The sequence below is a fragment of the Mercenaria mercenaria genome, chromosome 9 (assembly GCF_021730395.1).
Source record: "Mercenaria mercenaria strain notata chromosome 9, MADL_Memer_1, whole genome shotgun sequence".
Taxonomy (NCBI): domain Eukaryota; kingdom Metazoa; phylum Mollusca; class Bivalvia; order Venerida; family Veneridae; genus Mercenaria; species Mercenaria mercenaria.
The window spans coordinates 3,855,043-3,879,504 of record NC_069369.1 but is presented as its reverse complement, the minus strand read 5'-3'; the positions used below and the strand labels follow the sequence as shown (position 1 = coordinate 3,879,504).

At 36.7% G+C, this 24,462-nt stretch overlaps 1 protein-coding gene across 1 annotated transcript in view; it reads left to right on the top strand.

Moving 5' to 3' along the window:
- The window catches only part of LOC128559644 (uncharacterized), an 89,723-nt gene that overhangs the window by 32,918 nt on the left and 32,343 nt on the right, over positions 1–24,462 (top strand). The window contains exons 4-6 of the mRNA XM_053551950.1: positions 1,160–1,399; positions 12,266–12,841; positions 20,377–21,020. Of these exons, the coding sequence (XP_053407925.1) occupies positions 1,160–1,399; positions 12,266–12,841; positions 20,377–21,020 (1,460 nt within the window). The remainder of the gene's footprint in view (positions 1–1,159; positions 1,400–12,265; positions 12,842–20,376; positions 21,021–24,462) is intronic.

The following is a 24,462-nucleotide window of genomic DNA, read 5'->3' as shown; positions in this document are numbered from 1 at the left end:
TTTTTTGACCACCCACACCTGGCTTATTTTTTGCGCTGGGTCAAAATCAGTAGGAACAAAAAAAAAGGGAATTTCCGAAGTTTGAACGCACCTTGCTTGTAATTTATCGGAACATCAGAAGGACAGAAGGAGTGCCTACCCCAGTAGTGTCAGTTTATTGGATTAAATTTTTGTTATATTTGATCGCTTTAAAAATCAGGCATAACAAAATGGCAGACCCATATGTCTAAGTATTTCCAGCAATAGCTGTTGCACGGTTACTAAACGTTAGCGCCACCACCAAAAAGTGGAGATAAGGAAAAGAGCTATCGACATTTCCGTGGTGCAGCTATCACCACTTTCAAACTGTAAATGTTAACATTCTATCTTATATTTTTATTGATTAGTGAGAACATCAGTTACACAGAAAATAAAAATGGTGGCCTTTCTAGGCTAAATGGACATGGCTTTCAGGAAGGCTATTTTTCATACCATTTATTATAATAATTACATTATGGACGTGTGATGTGTATAGCAAGTGGTTTTTAAGAGATCAAACTTTCCATACGTGTAATTATGCAAGGTCTGTCGAAAGGATATATATCTAAATGAGTCCTTGTATCAGTATTATCAAATAATATAAATAATTATTATTACGCTTGTAAAGGTTATATGTGTATAAGACAAAATGCTGTGAATGCAGCAATTTTAGGTGATTGTGTAAGATTTCCATTGTATATAAACACGGCTAAAAGAAGCATTAAATATTGGTGTAAACTTTTAAAAATGAATAAGGATAGGCTCGTTGTTATTTGATGATGAAAAATTTGGGTAACTGTGGTCATAATACAACAATTACAGACAGCTCCAAACTGTACTTATATCATCAGTATAAGTTTCATTTTATTCACAAGTCATATTTTAATTGCGTTAATATAAGAAAATTTAGACATTCTCTTGCTAAACTAAGGTTTTCTTCTCACAACCTTGAAATACAGAGAGGCAGATATCACAATACTTTGAAAGAAGACAGAATTTGTAAATTATGTAACGCAGGTATAGAGACAGAGTATTACTTTATTTTAGTGTGCCCAAAGCTTCTATAAGAGAAAATGAATATATAAAACAAGATAAATTGTGTAATTGTAATTGTGAGCTATTTTATATTTATTGTCTTCAGGCATATATGGTTGTCCAGCAGATGTATGCTGTGTACAGTATGGAAGAGCTGTACTTCATTACAGTCAGCTGTCAAAATGTCCACTTAAAGAAATTCATTTTGTGGACATAAACAAAGACATTGTCTGTGACATAAAGCAAACATTTGAAGTTATGATTCGAGATGAGAATTTACCAAGCACTTACAACAAAGCAAAATATATTAAAAAGCAGACTGGGCGAGACAAAAAAAATAGTAAAGGTTTGTTAATTTTTTATTACATTGAATAAAATTAGTAATCTTGTTCAGAATTATAAGAAGTAGTTGACCTTAGTGGCACATTATGGTTATATTTTCTGGTTCATTTGGATCAGGAGTCCTATTCAAGGTATCTGTATAATGGAGAATCCAGATTTTATTACCTCATACCACCAGATGATCAAAATTCTATTATTTAAAAGCTATCACAACAGCATGCAGCAGCCTTAAGAAGTCTCCCCATACTTGGGCTGTGTGTTGTTATATTTTCTGGTCCTTTGGAGGTCATTCAAGGTACCTGTTTACTAACATTTCTCTTAAGTGGATGCTGATATGTAGGTGAGGAAAGGGGAGGTAAATTCTTATGAACATTCTCAATCAAAGTGAATCTATTTTGCTTTGTATGCTTTCAAAAGATCTTGAAAATTTTATCAGCTATCAGAAAAGCAGTATTGAAGTGCTGTGTGATGGCCAGAAAAAGTTTCCCACATGCATTGACTGGTATTGTTATTTATCTTGCCTCCTACAAGATTCTTGCATTTCTATTGGTCAATAGATGTCACGTGGAGACAGGATATATTCCATATCCTGCAAGTACATTTCAGATAAGAATTTTCATTAAAAACAAAATGGCTGCCGCATCGCTAGCGAAATTGAATCAAGTCAAATTATAAGCTCCAGCTATAGATATTATTTCCAAGATAAAAGATTTAGTGTTTTCTTGCTGTTCTATTTTTACCTATCTAGGATAGAATTCACTTTACCGGTACGTAATGTTTACATCGACTGCGCATGCTCAAGCAAGTGCACGGTCGTTGCTACGCTCTAGTAAATAAAAAAATCAGCCGCCATTTTGTTTCTCGATTCGCTTGCAACCCGGTCTGATTATTACCCGAAATTGTAATAAATATAACACTTGTTGGAATTGTTTCTTGCTTTTTTAACTTCAAAACAACATTTTCTTACTGACTGATGTACTTTTTGGTTAATACCACGCTCGCGTTATTTGTTATTGACCAGTAGTTTTCTAATTGATGGTCATTTTTTATGACGGAAATCAGGAATCAACTGTTTACATGTGCATTTGTTTACAAAATAAACATGGGAACGCCCACTGACCTACAAAAACGTCATCTCCAGGTCACGTGACACAACAAATTCTGAAATTCAAAATGGCGGCACCAGATCAGATTTGGCTGTATTTTTCGTATATTTAATGAATATTAACCATAAGTAAGTGTGAGAAGCTCATTTTTGGGGTTATTTTTTAATATTAATACCTATTTTTCAAAATAAGCATGCTTGCGCGCGTTACTGTATATATAGGGCACCACAGGGGCCTTACGGCATGCAAAGCGTGCCTTAAAGCACACAAGACATGCCTTTTTTCTCTATTTTCTCTATTTTTTACGTACCGGTAAAGTGCAGGTGTCCCCCTATCTTAAATAGGTTTGTGAAGTTAGTGGAAATAGAAGAACAGTAACTCTGTATGGGACAGTCACGATTGCCAGGTTGAAATGTTGTTCTAGTTAAATCATTGTAAAACAAAGGAATTAATACATTTGTAAGACAGCAGTTTGTTGTAGGATCATTTAATCTACCTGCAACATAAAGGAATTAACAGGAAATGGGACGAAAGTCGACGTTTTAAGACATTTCTGACATCATGTTTTTTCAAAACCAGTTCATAACCTGTATAAATGAGCTTCTGTGTTTTGTGATTCAGTCAAAATACAGTTCATTTTGCATTTTATGGCTGGTATTAATCAACAATAATCAAAGTATGATGACCAGAGAAGATTGCAGGATTCCAGTCTGTAAGTAGATCTAGCTTTAGAAAACAAACATTATGTCAGTTACTGCAAGGATGTAAATCAGTACACTGCTTGTTGGTGACAAGATACGGGATATACGCTGTCTCGAAAATCCATATCAAGCTTGAGCTTCGCTCTCGCCTGATATGGATTTCCTAGACAGCGTATATCCTGTATCCTGTCAACAACAAGCAATGTAACTAATAATATACCATGGTGTCCATTAAAGTTTAGATTTAATGGAATGTTGGTGCTAGTTGGGCATCAGGGCTGGTGCACATTTCATTACCTTGTGTGAACAGACTCCATCAGTCCGAGTTTTGATTGCATTCTATGCTATGTGCCTTCCAAAGGATGTTCTAAATTGGGTTGTCTACCCACTACCATCCACATATCCTAAGCAGGCTTAATCAAACTACTGTTATAAGGCCTCTGTGTGATAATTGGCCAATGCCATATTTCACTACCTCTGCTGTTTAGCACCTTAATTAATTCACCAATCCTAATCATTTTACAGAGAAGGTATAAACCCATAAGATGTTGTTATCATATCCCCCACGAAAGGCAAAAGGATATAATTTTTGAGTTGTCCGTCAATCTGTTGTCTATCTTTACACCCATGGATCTGTCTATTTGTACATCTGATTGCATATATCTATGACATGGTTTGGAAAATTTTAATAAAACATGGTAGAAATGTTTACTGCTGTAGGGAAATGACACCCTGCAAGTTTCGTTTAAATTGCCTGAGTAATAAAAGATTTATGGCCCTTTATGTAATTGTAATACATATTCAGTGTTTAATTTCATTTTCTGACTGTATGGAGTCATATCTCAGACATGGTTAGCAGGATTTCAATAAAACATGGTACAAATATTAACTACAACAGGTAAATGCAGCCCTGCAAGTTTCATTCAGATTGGTTTAGAAATATAAGATTATGGCCCTTTGCAATTCTGAGCTCACCTGAACTTAGTTCAGTGTGAGCTGTTTTAGTATAGGTGGATGGTCCGGCCTCCATCGTCTTGCATCCTGTGTCAACATTTTTACTTAACATCTTCTCCTCTGAAACTGCTATTCAGATTTACCTGAAACTTGGTCAGTAGCATTCTGGTGTGGACCTCTATGACATTTGTTTAAATGGTTCACCTTAACCCCTTTTGGGGGCTACTAAAAATAGAAAACCTTTAAAAGACTTCTCATGAACCGCTTGATGGATCATCATCAAACTTGGTAGGTAGCATAATTATATGGTCCTCTTCAAAGTTTATCCAAATGGGGGCACATGGTTTGTTTTAGGGGCCAATAGAGCTAAAATCAGAAATGCTAGATGGATCTTCTTTAGCATCATTATAGATCCTCTGCCAATGGAAATTCTTCATTCTTAAGAGGCCTCTAGAGCTAAAAATAGAAATCCTTTAAATGACTTTTTAGCTGACCAGTCACATAGTGACAAGGTGAGCTTGTGTGATCACCCTTCATCCATCATCCATCGTCAGTCCGTCCGTACGTCTGTGCGTCCGTCCGTCAACAATTTCTTGTCCGCACGAGAGTGGTTTCATTTAAAATTTTATTTTAACCAAACTTGCACACAACTTGTATCACCATAAGATCTCGGTTCCTTTCTTGAACTGGCCAGATTCCATTATGGGTTCCAGAGTTATGGCCCCTAAAAGGGCCAAAATTAGCTCTTTTGACCTTGTCTGCACAATAGCAGCTTTATTTATGATTTGATTTTTACCAAACTTGCACACAACTTGTATCACCATAAGATCTCGGTTTCTTTCTTGAACTGGCCAGATGCCTTTATGGGTTCCAGAGTTATGGCCCCTGAAAGGCCCAAAATTAGCTATTTTGACCTTGTCTGCACAATAGCAGCTTTATTATGCCCCCCTTCGAAGAAGGAGGGGTATATTGTTTTGCAGATGTCGGTCGGTAGGTCGGTCGGTCGGTCGGTCGGTCGGTCGGTCGGAATGTAGACCAATCCGTTTCCGGATGATAACTCAAGAACGCTTGGGCCTAGGATCATGAAAGTTGATAGGGAGGTTGGTCATCACCAGCAGATGACCCCTATTGATTTTGAGGTCTGTATGTCAAAGGTCAAGGTCACAGTGACCCTGAATAGTAAAACGGTTTCCGGATGATAACTCAAGAACACTTGGGCCTAGGATCATGAAAGTTGATAGGGAGGTTGGTAATGACCAGCAGATGACCCCTATTGATTTTGAGGTCAGTATGTTAAAGGTCAAGGTCACAGTGACCCTGAACAGTAAAACGGTTTCCGGGTGATAACTCAAGAAGGCTTAGGCCTAGGGTCACGAAAGTTGATAGGGAGGTTGGTCATGACCAGCAGATGACCCCTATTGATTTTGAGGTCAGTATGTCAAAGGTCAAGGTCACAGTGACCAGGAACAGCAAAATGGTTTCCAGGCAATAACTCTAGAACGCTTGGGCCTAGTGTCAGGAAAATTGATAGTTAGGTTGGCCATGACCAGCAGATGACCCCTATTGATTTTGAGGTCATTAGGTCAAAGGTCAAGGTCACATTGGCCAGGAACTGTTAAAACAGTTTCTGATCTTCTTTTCCAATACCATAGGGCCTAGGGCTTTGATATTTGGTATATAGCAAAATCTAGTGGTCCTCTACCAAGATTGTTCAGATTATTTCCCTGGGGTCAAATATGGCCCCACCCCGGGGGTCACATGGTTTATATAGACTTATATAGGAAAAAACTTTGAAAAACCTCTTGTCCAAAACCACAGGGCCTAGGGCTTTGATATCATCTAGTGGTCCTCTACTAAGATTGTTCAAATTATTCCCCTAGGGTCAAATATGGCTCCGCCCTGGGGGTCATATGGTTTACAAAGACTTATATAGGGAAAAACTTTGAAAATCTTCTTGTCCAAACCACAAAGACTATGGCTTCGGCATTTTGTAATGTAGCATCATTTAGTGGTTCTCTACCAAGTTTGTTCAAATTATCCCTCTAGGGTCAAATATAGCCCCGCCCCAGGGGTCATATGGTTCATATAGACTTATATAGGGAAAAACTTAGAACCTTCATGTCCATAACTTACATCATTCAAATTTGGACCACATGTATAGTTTTGAGTGGCAAGATGAACCTTGACATGAGTTGACCTTGATCTTGACCTAGTGACCTACTTTCACATTTCTGTAGCTACAGCCTTCAAATTTGGACCACATGCATAGGTTTGTGTACCGAAAAAAACTTTGACCTTGTTATTAACCTAGTGACCTATTTTCACATTTCTGTAAAAAATGGCTCAGTGGATAGCGCCAAGATCACTCTGTAATCTCTTGTTAGGTTAATAGGTTAAAGGTCAAGGTCAGATTAAACCAGAATGGTAGAACTTTTGTTTACAGTGAGCATATAATTTCTGTTCCTTGTGCAATTACTGAATGCATCAATGGGGGCATTTCGTGTTCGACGAGCTCTTGTTTATGATTTGATTTTTACCAAATTTGCACAAAACTTGTATCACCATAAGATCTTGGTTCCCTTCATAAACTGGCCAGATTCCATTATGGGTTCCAGAGTTATGGCCCCTGAAAGGGCCAAAATTAGCTATTTTGACCTTGTCTGCACAATAGCAGCTTCATTTATGATTTGAATTTAATCAAACTTGCACACAACTTGTGTCACAATAAGATCTCGGTTCCTTTGTTGAACAGGCCAGATCCCTTAATGGGTTCCAGAGTTATGGCCCCTGAAATGGCCAAAATTAGCTATTTTGACCTTGTCTGCACAATAGCAGCTTCATTTATGATTTGATTTTAACTAAACATGCACACAACTTGTATCACCACAATATCTCGGTGCCTTTCTTGAAATGGCCAGATTCCATTATGGGTTCCAGAGTTATGGCCCCTGATAGGGCCGGAATTAGCTATTTTGACCTTGTCTGCACAATAGTAGCTTCATTTATGATCTGAATTTAATCAAACTTGCACAAAACTTGTGTCTCCATAAGGTCTCTGTGCCTTTCTGGAAACCGGCCAGATCCCATAATCAGTTCCAGAGTTATGGCCCCTGAAAGGGCCAAAATTAGCTATTTTGACCTTGTCTGCACAGTAGCAGCTTCATTATACCCCCACAAAACGAAGTTTGGGGGGGTATATAGGAGTGAGCTTGGCGGTCGGTCGGTCTGTCCGTTGGTTTTTCATGGTTTCCGGATGATAACTCAAGAAAGGATTGACCAATTGAAATAATTTTTGGTACACAGGTGTAACATCAGAAAATACAGGTCAAGTTCGAATTAAGAGTCAGTAGGTCAAAGGTCAAGGTCACAGTGACCCTGAACAGTTAAACGGTTTCTGGATGATAACTTGAGAACGCTTGGGCCTTGGGTCATAAATTTTGGTACACAGGTGTAACATCATGAAATGCAGGTCAAGCTCGACTTTGAGGTCTGTAGGTCAAAGTTCAAGGTCACAGTGACCCTGAACAGTTAAACGGTTTCCGGATGATAACTTGAGAACGCTTGGGCCTTGGATCATAACTTTTGGTACACAGGTGTAACATCATGAAATACAGGTCAAGTTCAACTTTGAGGTCAGTAGGTCAAAGGTCAAGGTCACAGTGACTTGGAACATTTAAACGGTTTCCGGATGATAACTTAAGAATGCTTGGGCCTAGGATCATGAAAATTGATAGGGAGGTTGGTTATGACTAGCAGATGACCCCTAATGATTTTGAGGTCAGTAGGTCACAGGTCAAGGTGACAGTGACCCGGAACATTTAAACAGTTTTCGGACAATAACTTGAGAATGCTTGGGACTAGGATCAGGAAACTTAATCTGGAGGTTGGTCATGTCAAGCAGATGACCCATATTGATTTTGAGTTCCAAAGGTCAAAGGTCATTTAAACCTTTTACGGACAATAACTTGAGAACGCTTGGGCGGAGGATCATGAAACTTCATAGGGAGGTTGATCATGACTAGCAGATGACCTCTGTTGATTTTGTGGTCAGTAGGTCAAAGGTCAAGCAAGTTCGGCTTTGACATTGGCTTAGTTCTGTGACAAGGCCATATAGTGGGGGTATAATTCGTCACTCTTGTGACAACTCTAGTTTATGATTTGATTTGAACCAGACTTGCACACAACTTGTATCACCATAAGATCTTGATTCCTTTTTATACGCCCGAAGGGACGTATTATGTTATCGCTTCGGTGTCTGTCTGTCTGTCTATCTGTTGGTTAGCAATTTCCCTTCCGCTCTGTAACTCTTGAACCCCTTAAAGGATTTCAAAGAAACCTGACACAAATGTTCACCTCATCCAAACGACGTGCAGAGCGCATGTTTCGGATGGCTCACTTCAAGGTCAAGGTCACACTTAGGGGTCAAAGGTCATATGACTTTGTTTTGTGTGTATATTGCTCTGCATTTGCGTTGCATTGCAGTGCTCTTGTTTTTATTTGGCAGATCCTTCTTTTGTTCACTTACAATATTTTTTTAGCTCGACTATTCGAAGAATAAGTAGAGCTATCCTACTCACCACGGCGTCGGCGTCGGTGTCGGCGTCGGCGTCACACCTTGGTTAAGTTTTTCGTACCAGTCCACATTTTGACAAAGTCTTTTGAGATAAAGCTTTGAAACTTTCAACACTTGTTTACCATCATTATGGCCAGTTATAGGCAAGAGCACATAACTCCATCAAGGATTTTGGCTGAATTATGGCCCCTTTTGACTTAGAAATCATGGTTAAATTTTTCGTACCAGTTCATATTTTGACAAAGTCTTTTAAGATAAAGCTTTGAAACTTTCAACACTTGTTTACCATCACCATGGCCAGTTATAGGCAAGAGTACATAACTCCATCAGGAACTTTGGCTGAATTATGGCCCCTTTCAACTTAGAAATCTTGGTTAAGTTTTTCGTACCAGTTCATATTTAGACAAAGTCTTTTGAGATAAAGCTTTGAAACTTTCAACACTTGTTTACCATCACCATGGCCAGTTATAGGCAAGAGTACGTAAGTCCATCAGGGATTTTGGCTGAATTATGGCCCCTTTCGACTTAGAAATCTTGGTTAAGTTTTTCGTACCAGTTCATATTTAGACAAAGTCTTTTGAGATAAAGCTTTGAAACTTTCAACACTTGTTTACCATCACCATGTCCAGTTATACGCAAGAGCACATAACTCCATCAAAGATTTTGGCTGAATTATGGCCCTTTTTGACTTAGAAATCTGGGTTAATATTTCGTACCAGTTCATATTTTGACAAAGTCTTTTGAGATAAAGCTTTGAAACTTTCAACACCTGTTTACCATCACCATGTTCAGTTATAGGCAAGAGTACATAACTCCATCAAAGATTTTGGCTGAATTATGGCCCCTTTTGACTTAGAAATCTTGGTTAAGTTTTTCGTACCAGTTCATATTTTTTGTAAAGTGTTTGACATATGGCTTTTAAACTTTTATCACTTGTTTAGTATAATAGTCTCTATCTGTAGGAAAGAGAACATAACTCTGTAATCTATTTTGGCTGAATTATGGCCCTTTTTGGACTTTGAAATTGGTTCTGTTTTCATACAAGTCCATGTTTTGTCAAAACTATTTGACATATGGCTTTTAAACTTTGAACACTTGTTTATCATTATGATTTCCATCTGTAGGCAAGAGTACATAACTATTTTGGCTGAATTATGGCCCTTTTTGGACTTTGAAATTGGCTCATATATTGCCATTTAGTGCAAGACTTATCGAAATCAAAGTAATACAGGAACATTGTTTGTCTAATCTTTTTATTTCTTTTGTCTGAATATCCGTGGAAATATTTTGACCCCATTCTTCAATCAATTCTTCGAATAGTCGAGCGCGCTGTCATCAGACAGCTCTTGTTTTAATTACTTCCCTTTTATGTTACTATAAATAGCTTCTTGTTTTTAAGTGCAATGATAACAGGTGAGCGATATAGGGTCATCATGGCCCTCTTGTTCTCATTAACTGCTTGATGGATCTTCATCAAACGTAATTTTTAGCCTCATTGTAAGGTCTTCAAACAACTTTGTTTATTTGGGGAAACTTTGCTCCTTTTAGGGGCTGTTAGAGCTGGAAATAGAAATACCTTTAAACAATTTTCTTATGAATTGCTTGATGGATCTTCATCAAACTCGGTCTGTTGCATTATTAAAAGATCCTCTCTAAAGTTTGGGGCACTTGGCTCATTTCTGAGGCCACCAGAGCTAAAAGTTATTACTGTTTACTGCCTTCTTATCATGAACTGTATGTTGGATCTTCTCTAAACTTGGTCTTTAACATCATTATAAATTCCTCCCTGAATTTGTTCAAATGAGAGTAGCCGGCCCTATTTAGGATCGGCTAAAAATACCTTTAATCACTTCTACTCATGAACTGCTTGATGGTTCTTCATCAAACTTGGTCTGCAGCATTATGATAAGTTCCTCTCGTCATTTTGTTCAAATTGGGGTGATTGGCCCCTTTAAGTATCCATGAGAATTAAAAATAGAAATACCTTTAAAAAAAATTCTTCTCTTGAACGATGGATTGATCTTCATCAAACTTGGCCTGTACCATCATTGTAAGGTCCTTTCCCACATTTATTCAAATGTAGATGCTTGGCCTTTTTTAGGGGGCCCACTAGAGCTAAAAATAGAAATGCCTTTAAACAACTTCGCATGAAATGCTTGATGGATTTTCTTCAAACTTGATTTGTATAATTATAAGATCATCAACAAACTATTTAGTTTGGGCACTTGGCTTTTTTAGGGGATGCTAGGGCTGGATAATAGAAATAACTTTATTAATAAACAGTTTCTGTCATAAATTGCTTGATGGATCTTTATTTAACAGTCTCTTCTCATGAAGTGCTGGATGGATCTTCATCACACATTTTTATGTAGCATCATTGAAAGGTCTCTGCCAATAGGATCACTTGGCCCCACGAAGGGGCCTCTAGCACTAAATATAGCAATACCTTTAACTGACTTCTTCTTATGTGCTGCTTAATGGATCTTCATGAAACTTGATTTGTAGCATCACTGTTAAGTCCTCTCCCTAATTTGTTCAGGTGTGGGGATTTCGTGCTTTAAGGGAGTTAATGGAAAAAAACCCTTAAAATGACAGTTCTCATGAAATTCTTGATTGCGTGAACTTTATCACACTTGGTCTGTAGTGTCATTTTAAGTTTTTCGTGCAAATGTGTTCAAATGGTTCTGCTTGGTCCCTTTTAGGGGACACCAGAGCTAGAAATAGGAAAAAAAACTTCTTATCTGGTAGTTTGTTGGAATGGTTATGCATTTTGGGGACATCACAGCAAGATATAGAAAAAAAAAGATTTATGGCTCTTTATACTTTAAAATAAAAACAGTGTGTATATTGTCTGTTTTCTGTCCCTCCGGAGTCATATACTCAATGACTTTCCTAACTTCGCACCTGGTTTTTTGCAACCAAGAAAAATTATGGCAGACTCGGTTTGATTAAGTCTGTTCCTGAGAGGTAATTGAAAGTACAACATCTGTTACTATGATATTGTATGAACTCCCATGATCACAGAGGACCAGAAAATATAACAACACTGAATCCAGGTACTGGGAGACTTTTTACGGCCGCCACACTGGCACTTAAAGATAAACATAATAGTGTACATATATTCCTTGAGCCAAGGTAAGGCACAAGTAGAAAGTCTTATTATGAATGCAGCTTGGTGCTGGTCTCTATGCAGCAAGTAGTGCCATCTGTGGGATTAAACAATTTAGCGGCCAGTATTACAATCTTCCAGGGATAGAATATGATCTCATCCTGACATAAGATACTATTCTGCAAGTGTGCATTAATAGATTATTAGATTTGTATTGAGAAATATGCACAAGTTCTGCAGTTGAGATTTTGTGCTATATTAGCAGTGCAATATTAATCCGAGAAATCACAAGTGCATATTTTTCATTGCACTATTAGTTGTTTCATTTTTCATCTTTAACATTCATTCAATGTAAACATCAGTGTCAGATTTAATAGTCATGCTAGTATTGGTACATATTTTGAGATTTCTTTTCAATTTATTTCAGATGCCTCTGATAAACTGCAGTCTCCCAGAAATAACTTCATGAAATCAGATGGTAAACCAGCAACACAGAGTATGCATTCGGCTGATAGAAATAGAAGTCTCCAGCAAAGTACATCTCCAGCCACATTGCGAGCAGGGTATCTGTATGAATCTGGTGAACAACCTCCTGGGCATCACAAAAAGTCATACACATACACTGTAGGTCAAGGACAGAAAATATATATATATTCAGGAAATTTATTAACTTTACGAACAATTGATATGATTGCATGTGGTGAGGTTCCAAAAGGAGTTGGACAGGGAAAAGTTACGCAGAAGCTCCTTGAACTTGGAGGTGAGAGGTATAAGTCACAGAAGAAAAGTGCATTTACTTCTGCAGTGAAACCAGGAGACATTGTATTTTGTAAAGGTGGTGCAAGTAATTTCCAGTGGGTAGCACACGCAGTTCTAAATCCATGGAGTAACCCTGGTAAAGTTGAGGATATATGGCAGGCTGTCAGCAATATATATGAGGACATATTTTATGGGATGATGAAACGTGGATGCCATTCACTGGCACTACCCCTAATAGGAACAGGTATTATTAATCAATATATCATCTTTTATCACTAGGCACCAAAACTGGAACACCATATACACTGAATTGGTTTTAAAATGCAACAACACTTGCAGCTCTAAGTAGCTCATATTTTAGGCAAAGGTAAAAATTCAAATTTTCCAACAAAATTATATTGGGAGGTTAATTTACCCCTGTGTTGCCAATATTCAGCTAATATCATCATTTTCAGTAACATCTTACCAGGAGTATATTTATTCAGACATGTGTCAATTAACAACCAGATTCAATGTATTTTCATTACAATTTGTGTAACTAAAATAAGATTCTTGTTCATCTAGGATAGATACCACAAAGTGATCATTGTCAAAGCTTGTTTTTCTGCTGAATGTAACAATTTTTGTGGTTGGATACTTAAACAAATGGACAAACGTTATGACTTCTAGAAATTCTGCAACCTAGCCTTCAAACCATTCATTATTATGACACAGCTGTTTGCATTTAGTGGGAGCATACAGCTGGCAGGCACTGCATGATAGTCTTTGAATAGGAACGACACTCTGTCTTTTTAAAAACTTTATAGTTGTAAGTAACTGATGGACATTCAGTGGTTTGCTTTTCTTTATCCAAAATATTGAATGTATAATGGAAAGTCCTCTAGTATAGTCAAGCCAACAAAATTGGACACACTTCAAAGAATTAGTGGGATAAAATATTTGCAAATTTTCTTAATATGAGAGTTGATTTTTGTCTTGATCTTCATTAAACTTTGACAGGTTGTTTGTCTCTATAAAATTAAAGTTAAATTTATAAATCTTTACCTAGGTCACTTAGTCAAATCATAGAAAAAACTTGTTAACACTCAACTTTAATGACTTGATCTTTATAAAACTTTGTGAGAATGTTTGTCTCTGTCAAATCTGGATTAGACCTTAGGTCTAAAACTTGGTCAGTAGGTCAAACCATAGAAAAACCTTGTTAGTTCTGTAGAGTCCACATTTCCATTTAATATTTATAAAAAAAATGTGAGAATGTTTGTCTCAATGAAGATTTTAATATATGTCACTAGGTCAAATCATAGAAAAACCTTGTAAGCACTCTTAGAAGCTACATATTCTTGATCTGCATAAAACTGTGTCAAAAGTTCTTTCCCTTTGAAGTTGAAGTTAGGTTTGAAACTGAATTGTTTAGGTCCAATACTAGTTCAAATCATAAAAAGACATTGTTAAACTCAATAGCCAACATGTCTGCTTTAAATGTAGGATAAATTTGTAACTCAGTCACATGGGAAAAATAGGTCATTAGATTAAATCATATAAAAATCTTTCTTAGGGGCAATTTTTTTCAACCTGGTCATCATAAATCTTTGTAAGAATTATGTCTCCAACCACACAGTGGTGTGGGAGATATATTGCTTTACTCCTGTCTGTGTGTCTGTCTGTGTGTGCGTCTGTCACAAAGCTTGTCGGCACTCTTAAGTCAAACATTTTTCATCCGATCTTCACCAAACTTGAACAAAATGTGTTTGCCAATACGTCCTCGGCCAAGTTCGATAACTAGCCAGATCAGCCCAGGCACTTCGGAAAAATGGCCCTTGGAACATAATTACTGATATAGAGTTGTAGAACGGTTACTCCAACTCCAGCAGATACTAATAGGCTGCAAACAGTATATAAAAACAGACTTTCTATTCAGATGATTATGCAGTCATAAGAGACATGCACTTTTCTCAAAAGCGCCTCTAGTGTTTGTATGAAAGTTCAAAAGTAGGTTAGTTAAGGTCAGAGTCTATTTCACTAGGTCATACCATCATACTCCTAATGTACATAAAACAGTGTTAATTAAAAAATGTTTTCCATTTTGAAAACTAGGTTATCCAAGGGTGAATTAATATCTTATGGCTGTGAATCTTTGTAGGTAAGATTTTGTGATCGCTCCATGTCCGACGTCCTTCGTCTGTCGGTCTGTCTGTAGTCTGTCTGTCTTCTGTCAACATTTAGCTTGTGTATGTGATAGAGGCTGTATTTTTCAATTGATCTTCATGAATTATGGTCAGAATTATTACCTTCATAAAATCTAGGCCGATTTTGAAAATGGGTCATCTGGGGTCAAAAACTAGCTTACTAGGTCAAATCAAAGAAAAAACGTGTGTATGCGATAGAGGCTTTATTTTCCATTGATCTTCATGGAATTTGGTCACAATGATTGCCTTGAGGTGATATTTATCATGGGATCTCTATGAAAGTTGGTCTGAATATTCATCTTAATGATATCTAGGTCAAGTTCGAAACTGGGTCAACTGCTGTCAAACTAGGTCAGTAGGTGTAAAAATAGAAAAACCTTGTGACCTCCCTAGAGGCCATATTTTTCAATGGATCTTCATATAAATTGGTCATAATGTTCACCTTGATGATATCTAGTTCAAGTTCGAAACTGGGTTACGTGCGGTCAAAAACTAGGTGAGTAGGTCTAAAAATAGAAAATCCTTGTGACCTCTCTAGAGTCCATACTTTTCAATGGATCTTCATGAAAATTGGTCAGAATGTTCACTTTGATGTTATCTAGTTCAGATTTGAAACTGGGTTACGTACTGTCAAAAACTAGGTCAGTAGGTCAAATAATAGAAAAACCTTGTGACCTCTCTAGAGGCGATATTTTTTAGGGGATCTGTATGAAAGTTGGTCTGAGTATTCATCTTGATGATATCTAGGTTAAGTTTGAAACTAGGTCAACTGTGGTCAAAAACTAGGTCAGTAGATCTATGTCGTCTGTGTGCCGGTGCATAAACTATTGCTTGTGACCAATCTAAAGGTCTTTTTTCATTGGATCTTTATGAAAGTTGGTCAGAATGTTCATCTTGATGATTTCTAGGTCAAATTCGAAACTGGGTCATGTGCAGTCCAAAACTAGGTCAGTAGGTCTAAAAATAGAACTTTTGCCTGTGACCGCTCTAGAGGTCACATTTTTAATGGGATCTTTATGAAAATTGGTCAGAATATTTATCTTGATGATATCTAGGTCATATTCGAAACTGGGTCATGTGCGATCCAAAACTAGGTCAGTAGGTTTAAAAATAGAAAATCCTTGTGACCTCAATTATAGGGGCCATATTTTTCAATGGATCTTCATGAAAATTGGTCATAATGTTCACCTTGATGATATCTAGGTCAAGTTGGAAACTGGGTCACGTGAGGTCAAAAACTAGGTCAGTAGGTCTAAAAATAGTGAAACTACTTGGTGGTTTTCAATAAACTTAGCCACAATGAACTGGGTTGCGTGTGGACAGATGAGCGATTCAGGACCAGCATGGTCCTCTTATTTTAGTGTTGCCAAAGGTTGATTTTGCAAAATGTGTAGATTTGTTTAGAAATTGGATTTTGGGTTGGGGGAAGCATACAGAGTCGTCATATGCACGGAATATTTTTGTGACTCATGACTTAAAATAGAAGTGACCTAAAATAACGAAGACAGAAAATTGTCAAACCCAGTCTTTTAGATTATCAAGTGCCAAAATATGGTACGGTATGAGAAATAGACCCTGCAAAGGTCACTACTCTATCTAACTCAGTTGACGTACAGTAACTTGAAACAAGAAAAATAAAATTATGAAGGTTTTAAAGGCATATTCAGGCACGAAAGAGTTAGAAAAAGATACGAAAAGCAAATGGAGATGGGACTGGTTAAATGAAATAGATTCTTTTTGAATCGAATGGGGTAAATGGTTGAAGAAACCGAATTTTCCAGGATCTTGCTTTCAAGAATTATTGTGGGAAACAAGGAATAAATTATTAATATTCCTTTGTATATGTGAATCTTCATGGCATCTTTTATTCCAAGACCATGTTCTTTTCTTTCGTCAGTGATGGTGGTTTTAGTCTTTCAAAGCTACTGCTTTCAAGTGCTTCTGGGGGTCTTTGTCCCTTGGGCCAGTACCAAGGCTTTGCCTTCAAAGTTTGATCCCCAACTTCATTTTCAGGTTTTTCATTTTGGTTCATTTTTACGCATGCATATGGGCACCAGAGCTAAAAATAGAAAAATATTCAAACAACATATCTTCATAAAACACTGATTTGATATGAAATATTTTCACACAAATGGTCCTGATGTAACCTTAATTTTACACAAATTGCCCTTGTGTGACCTCCTACCAAGGTTGTTCAAATTATTTTGATTGTTCATTAAAAACCATGGCTGCCAGGGTATATATTTATATAATGGAAGTTTAAAAAAAAATCCTAGGTCAGGTTTGCAAATGCAACCAGCTCAACTAGGTCATTAGGTTATATCATAGCAAAATTTGTAATTTATCAAGAGGCCCAATTTTCTTCCAGATCTTAATTGAAACATTGTGAGAATGTGTGCCTGTATCAAGTCTAGGATAAGTTGGTAGCTTGGCCTTCTCAGAATAATCTAGATCAGGTTTAGATAAATACTTGGTCATCTATGGTCAAAAACTAAGAAACTAGATCAAATCATAGACAAATCTTGTCAACACTACAGAATCCATATTTTCTGCCTAATGCTAGTGCTAGAAGGGGTATTGCAGATCTATGAATTATGGGGTTGTGAGTTTGATCCATTGATGAAGCAGAATTATGTTCTCTGTGTTGATTTAACATAAGATATTTTGTCTAAAGTAATTTTGTCTCCCAGCTCTGATTCAGTTTAGTATAAGGCGCTGAATCCAAGAATCTCATTGTATAAGAAATATCATATTTCACTCTTGGATAATATTTCATTTTCATAACAATCAATGAAAATAAAACTCTTCTTCATGATAAAAACTTGCATATTCTGTATCTGTTTCATTATCTGAAAAGGCAAATTTTCAAATTTAGAAATTGCCAGAATGTAAACCATTTACAAAACAGCTATGATACTTATCTTTAAGGTGATTTTTTCCCTTCTTCAAAGAAAAGGGAGTATATTGTTTGCTCAGTGTAGTTCTGTCAGTCTGTCGGTCTGCCTGTAGACCATTTGATTTCTAATCAATAACTAAAGGATTGTTGTTTTCACAATGATGATACTTCACATGATGACTGTGGTCCGTAGATGACACCTATTGTTTTAGGGGTCAGTAGTCAAGGTCACAGTGACCCTTCAACTGGAAATGGTTACTGCTCAGTAACTAAAGAGCACTTCAGTCTACAGTATTCAGTTTTCATAGTTGATTTCCTGTGGTCAGTAGATGTCCCCTATTGTTTTTTGGGGATCAATAGGTGAAAGGTCTAAGTCACAGTGACCTCAAGACTAAAAATTGTTTCAGCACATTGGCTAATGAACACTTTGGCCTACAGTTGTCAATCTTTATAGAATGAATGCCTCTCTTCTGTAGATGACTTCTATTGTTTTGTGTGTCAGTAGGTCAAAAGATAATAGGTAAGGGTAGATTTCTCGGGAGCACAGAGCACCAAAAACACAGCCCCAGAGCCATGCATTTGCATAGTAGGCCATCAACAAAAAGAAGCTGTAATGGAAAAATATTTCAGACGGGTTGCTTCAAACGTCCAACAAATACATATTAATTCATGCTAAATATTGATGGACGGGAAGGAAATGGGGGGGTGGGGGGGAACCCAAAGGGGAAAGTTGAACAAGGACAAATATACAAGGGAATGCCATGCTCTTTAATAACAGTCACACTACAACATAAACCACGTTAGCGCAGACACTCATGTACCAAAGATAAACATACAACTACGATCAACTGAAAAATAGAAAAATGAACAAGCAACACATAAGAAAACAGTAGGGCACCGTTTTAGACTCATAAGCATACAAACGCACCCACACAAGTAGGAAAAAACAATCAAGTACCGTCTTAGGATTTGGCTGCCAAAACAAAGGGGAGTCACGAAAACTTACTAAAAGTAAAGGGGGAGGGGATGCAAAAAGTAGCATAAATGCAAGGGAAAGGAGCGGGCAATAAGGGGAGTGAGGCAAAGGAAAAACACCTAAAACAAACAAGAAAACATATGCAACAGACAATACAAGACAGACAAAACAACTTGTTGAAAATAGGGGCACCGCCTTGGAACGGTCTATATAACCTATATAAAGGAAATTGGGGGTTTAAACTTTATAAACTTTATATATTTTAACTGGGGGTTAGTTTGACTTTGAGACTGAAAATGATTTCTGACCCTTTGTTTAAAAATCTACAGATTTGTACATAACAAACCAACCCATTGGTAGAATTTCGTTAAACTTCTTTCATTCTTTTCCATGAAAATTTATTATAAACATGTGAAGTTTTGTACCTGGTCACCACCTTGCCATGGTCACAGCCCCCCCCCACCCAAAAAAATCCAATCTGCAATTGGCCGTATTCGAAATAAATTTTGAAGTAAAATAAAGAAATAACATATAATTGATGCATAACATCATGTTGAAGGAGGTTTAAGTCTGCCTTCATCAAATTTATTGGCTTTTAACATGTCGATTGAAAATTTCAGAATGGCAGAGGTAATACAACAGCGAGACACATGCTTAAACTTGATGACCTGCTATTTTAAATAAAGTGGCGACGTTATAAATGATAATCAATTTGAATTTTTTTTCTTTTGTATCAGTTTGAAGCTTAAACACTGATTTAGTTAAATATGTTCATGATTATACTGACAGAATTGTGAAATATACAGCTAGGGTCGGCCGGTTTAACAAGTTAGGGTTGGGTTACCCGAAACAAACATTTTTAGACCTTATAACTTATAATGAATTTAAAGAAAGGAATACATTTTGTATATGGCAATCACTTTATAAGAAATTAAAGCTTCCATTGAAACAAACCAAATATTCAAATATATTCGAATATGGCAAACCTAATATTCGAATATTGACTTCAGTACTCATTCCCATCCCTACTTTTAACACAACTAAAGAATACTTGGTAATTCTAACACGACCAGCAAATAACCTACATACATGCAGAGCAAAATCTATCTCTGGTTTTTCTGCAATAAACCACTTGCGTGCAATGATGTCATCTGATCCAGGTGCTTAGCACGGTCTTAGGAAGTAGTTACCATTTATCTTATGTTCACTGTTGATTCTAGTATTTCATGTTAGAATCAAAATAATAAGTTCCCAAGTGTGATTTATTATGGAAAAACCAGAGTTTTTCGTCGTTATGCGAAAAAAATATATCACTCAGGCCCACGGCCTTCGTGATAAATTTTCACACATAAAAACTCAAAATTCTGCTTTTTCTACGATAAACCACATTTTGGAACTTATTATTTCTTAAATATCTGAAAGGTTTATGTCACAGTCAGCTTTAAGATGAAAATGGTTTCTGATCAATTACTTGAGAAATCTTGAGCCAGTGGTATCATTCATTATAGGATTGTCACCTATAGTCAGTAGATGAATCCTGTTGTTTTTGAGTCATTTGTTCAAAGGCCAAGGTCACAATATACAAAACTACATAACAAGTTTCTTCTGATGGGCTACCATAGTGGACATGACTGTACTTTTATAAACAATTCTTGATAATATAATGCTTCTCTTTTTCTTTTAATTGGAATAAAACAAATATTAGATTTATGTGTTTATAGGTAAAGGCAATGCAGACCCTAAAAGCTGTGCACGGAATCTATTTGAAAGCCTCGTGATGTTTTGTTCCAAAAACAAATCATACAAATTTGATATCCATCTTGTTCATATGGAATCAGACAAAACAAAGATGGCAATTGGGGTTCTAAAAGGAATGGTCCAGAATCTGGTGACAGATGCAAATCCCACCTCATCGTTTCCAAATAGCCAGAGAAGAACAAATGATACACGTTCAACTAGAGGTAAACCTCAAGGAAGACCTGCATCTGCTTCCTTCCACCAAGCATCAAAACCCAAAATGCCAGTGAATGGATCAAGCAGTTGTGATTCTAGGCGACCAAGTAGAGGAAACAGGACTCCTAACACTCAAAAAGGTTTTGACAGTAGAAAATCAAGAATACAAGGACCACCTAGACATACGGAGTATGATAAAAGTTGCTACACATCTGGGCAACAGAGATTTGGTGACAAAAGCCATTCTAAAGATGAAGACCTATATCATTTTCCTCAAGAAGAAGAAGAAGAAGATTTTCCTCAAGAAGAAGATTTTCATCAAGAAGAAGATGCAGTATCAAATGATTCTGATTCTAGTGCAGATGGCAAAGAAAGTGGTGAAAATGTGACTGGAAACCTAAAGATAGTTGAGGTGAGTTTAAATTGACTCTATTTCTTATACAGAAAGTCTATTTCTTTAGGTTTGGACATGTACTTCGTTATTGCAGGCCTGCATCTTTGCCATCCTTCTATGGGTCTAAGATTCAGTAAGCACAAAATTGACCTGTTCAGATTACAATGCAATGGTTAAAAAACAGTTCATTAAAATGAAAAGACAGCTGCAATAAAGTCGTATCTTGCAGGATTTCCTCTTTCAGTATTGTCAACAACTGTCTGTTTCACCATCATGGAGCAGGGATGGCTATATGGAAGACTATGTAAAATTGTCTGACAATGCTGGTCCGAATTAAGAATAATTTCAGTAATGCTTGATTGTTCCATGGGTGACGCTGTACCAAATTCCTTTAACTTATATTGATTTGTTAAAAAGCTTGGCCCTATTGTGCAGGGCAAGATTTTCTTATTAGCTCACGTGAGTTTTTGTGATTGCTCGATGTCGACGTCTGTCTGTCGTCTGTCAACAGTAATTTTAGCTTGTGTATGCGATAGAGGCTGTATTTTTCAACTGATCTTCATGAAATTTTGTCAGAATGATTACTTTGATGAAATCTAGGCCAAGTTTGAAAATGGGTCATCTTGGATAAAAAACTAGGTCACTAGGTCAAATCAAAGAAAAACCGTGCGATAGAGGCTGTACCTTGTGTAGGCAATAGGGGCTGCATATTACATTGGATATTCACAAAATTTAGTCAGAATGATTACCTTGATAAAATCTAGGTCAGGTTCGAAAATGGGTCATCTGGGGTCAAAAACTAGGTTACTAGGTCAAATCAAAGAAAAACCTTGTGTATGCAATATAGGCTGTATTTTTCAATTGATCTTCATGAATTTTGGTCAGAATAATTGCATTGATAAAATTTAGGTCAAGTTCAAATATGGGTCATCTTGAATCAATAACTAGGTCACTAGGTCATATCAAAGAAAAAGCTTGTGTATGCAATATGGACTGCATTTTACACTGAATCTTCATGAAATTTGATCGGAATGTTTGTCTGGATGAAATCTAGGTCAAGTTTGAATATGGGTCATCTGGGGTCAAAAACAAGGTCATGTGGTCAAATTAAAGAAAAAAACCTTGTGTAGACAATAGGGGCTGCATATTACACTGGATATTCATAAAATTTAGTCAGAATGATTGCCTTGATGAAATCCAGGAGGATTTCGAATATGGGTCATCTGGGATCAAAAGCTAGGTCACTAGGTCAGATCAAAGAAAAAATTTGTGTATGCCATAGAGGCTGTATTTTTCAATTGATCTTCATGAAGTTTGGTCAGAATGATTTCCTTGATGAAAATGTAGGTCAAGTTTGAATATGGATCATCTTGGGTCAAAAACTAGGTCACTAGGTCAAATCAAAGAAAAACCTTGTGTATGCAGTAGGGGCTGCATTTTACACCGGATCTTCATGAAATTTGATCAGAGTATTTGTTTTAGGGATGTCAACGGATATCCGGATATTTGGTCACGGGTCTGAATATTGGGATCTTATTTAAGTATTCGAATATTCGATGGTAACATACACATTACTGAAATATTTATTTTCATGTTCATAGCATTATAATTTTTCGTCACGTAAATAGTGTGTCAAAACGTAATACACAGTCGCCATGGTAATTACACATACCCGACAGGTATGCAAAACATAGTTGTCATCTTAGCTAGTCCTGTTTGATCAAACAATGCAATTATTGTCAAATAATAATTATGCGTAATTTAAAAAAAAAACGTGTTTACAAATCGTCGGCAAATATTGCAGCTTTAAAGAAGAGACGTAGGAGAGTGCGAAGGTAATAATTAGTGTACGTGCATTATATGCTCTTTTATTGACACCGGCTGCAACAAACATTTGTCGATAAATATCGGCACTGCTCTTTTAATCATACATGTTTGAGTTTCACTTTTTATGAAATAGACTAACAACTAGAAACATGTTTCGCTGTATATAACTGGTCAATAGAAGGTTACGCCCTTTTACCTCATAATTTACTTAAATTGTATCGAATTGATTTGTTGGATATTGTTGAAATTAAAAGCTTGAACAAACTTTTCAATGTCCTAAATCAGTTCTTAAAATTATAGACGTAACAATTGATACAATTTGCTAGCAATATGCCTCCGACTACTTCCGACGTTTGGAAGTACTTTACACATGCAAATGATCGAAAATCGGCTAAGTGCAACCTGTGTGAGACTACCCTTGCTTATTCTGGATGAACTTCTAACCTCCAAAATCATCTCAGTGGAAAACATCCATCAATTAACAGTGGAAATATGGACGATACAAAAAAGCAAACATCTCTGTCAGCATTTTATTCAACACCGAAAAAAGTGTCATTGTCTAAAAGTGAGAAAATAACTCAGTCGATAGCGAATATGGATTATATGCCACTAAGTGTCGTTGAAGGAGAAGGATTTTTAAGTCTGATGAATACTGTAGTGCCAGCGTATAATGTGCCATCCAGGAATACTATTTGTTCTCGGATTGTTAAACGATATGATAGTGAGAAGGACTTGCTAAAATCATCTCTCACGAGTGTATTTTCTGTTGCTATAACAACTGACACGTGGACATCCAATGCAACAGAAAGTACGTTACAGTCACAGAGCAACAATTTGCATAATAAAACTAAACCGAAAGTAGAAAAATCTTGTCAGAGTTACCTTTCTTCCATTTCAAAATGGCGACCGCTAATATATTGCAAGTACGACGGGTTCTAGAAAAACATCATAAGCCCTTTTATAAATACGTTTAGGTTATCAGAAAAAAGAGGTTATGTGCGGGAATGAATATCCGGATATTCGTTCGGATGGTTGACTGAATATTCGGATACCAGTTTTGGTATTCGTTGACATCCCTTATTTGTTTGGATGAAATCAAGATTGAGTTTGAATATGGGTCATCTAGGGTCAAAAACTAGGTCATCCGGTCAAATTGTTTAGGCAATAGGGGCTGCATTTTACACTGGATATTCATAAAATTTAGTCAGAATGATTGCCATGATAAAATCTAGGCCAAGTTCAAATGTAGGTCATCTGGGAAACATGTTTACACTGTTATGATGTGTTTTTCAGGTGAGCGACCTAGGGCCATCTTGGCCCTCTTGTATGTGTTCACCCTCATCGATGTGGGTCGGGGTCAGATATCCTTTCATGATAGCTTTTACAGTTATGCTTATAAATTCTATCAAAGTTCTTACTCCACAGTAAAGAACTTCTCATTCTCCGTATATTAGCATCCCGCAATCAAGTGACAATAATGCCTCATAGATATTTTTTTGAAATTAGACAGGCTCAAAATAAGTTGGTGTCTCTTTTTAAAAGTAAAAGAACTAGAAAAAATATCATTAAATGGCTTCTGGACGTTATGTTAAGCACCATTGTATAATACCTTGCACAGTAATATATCTACATG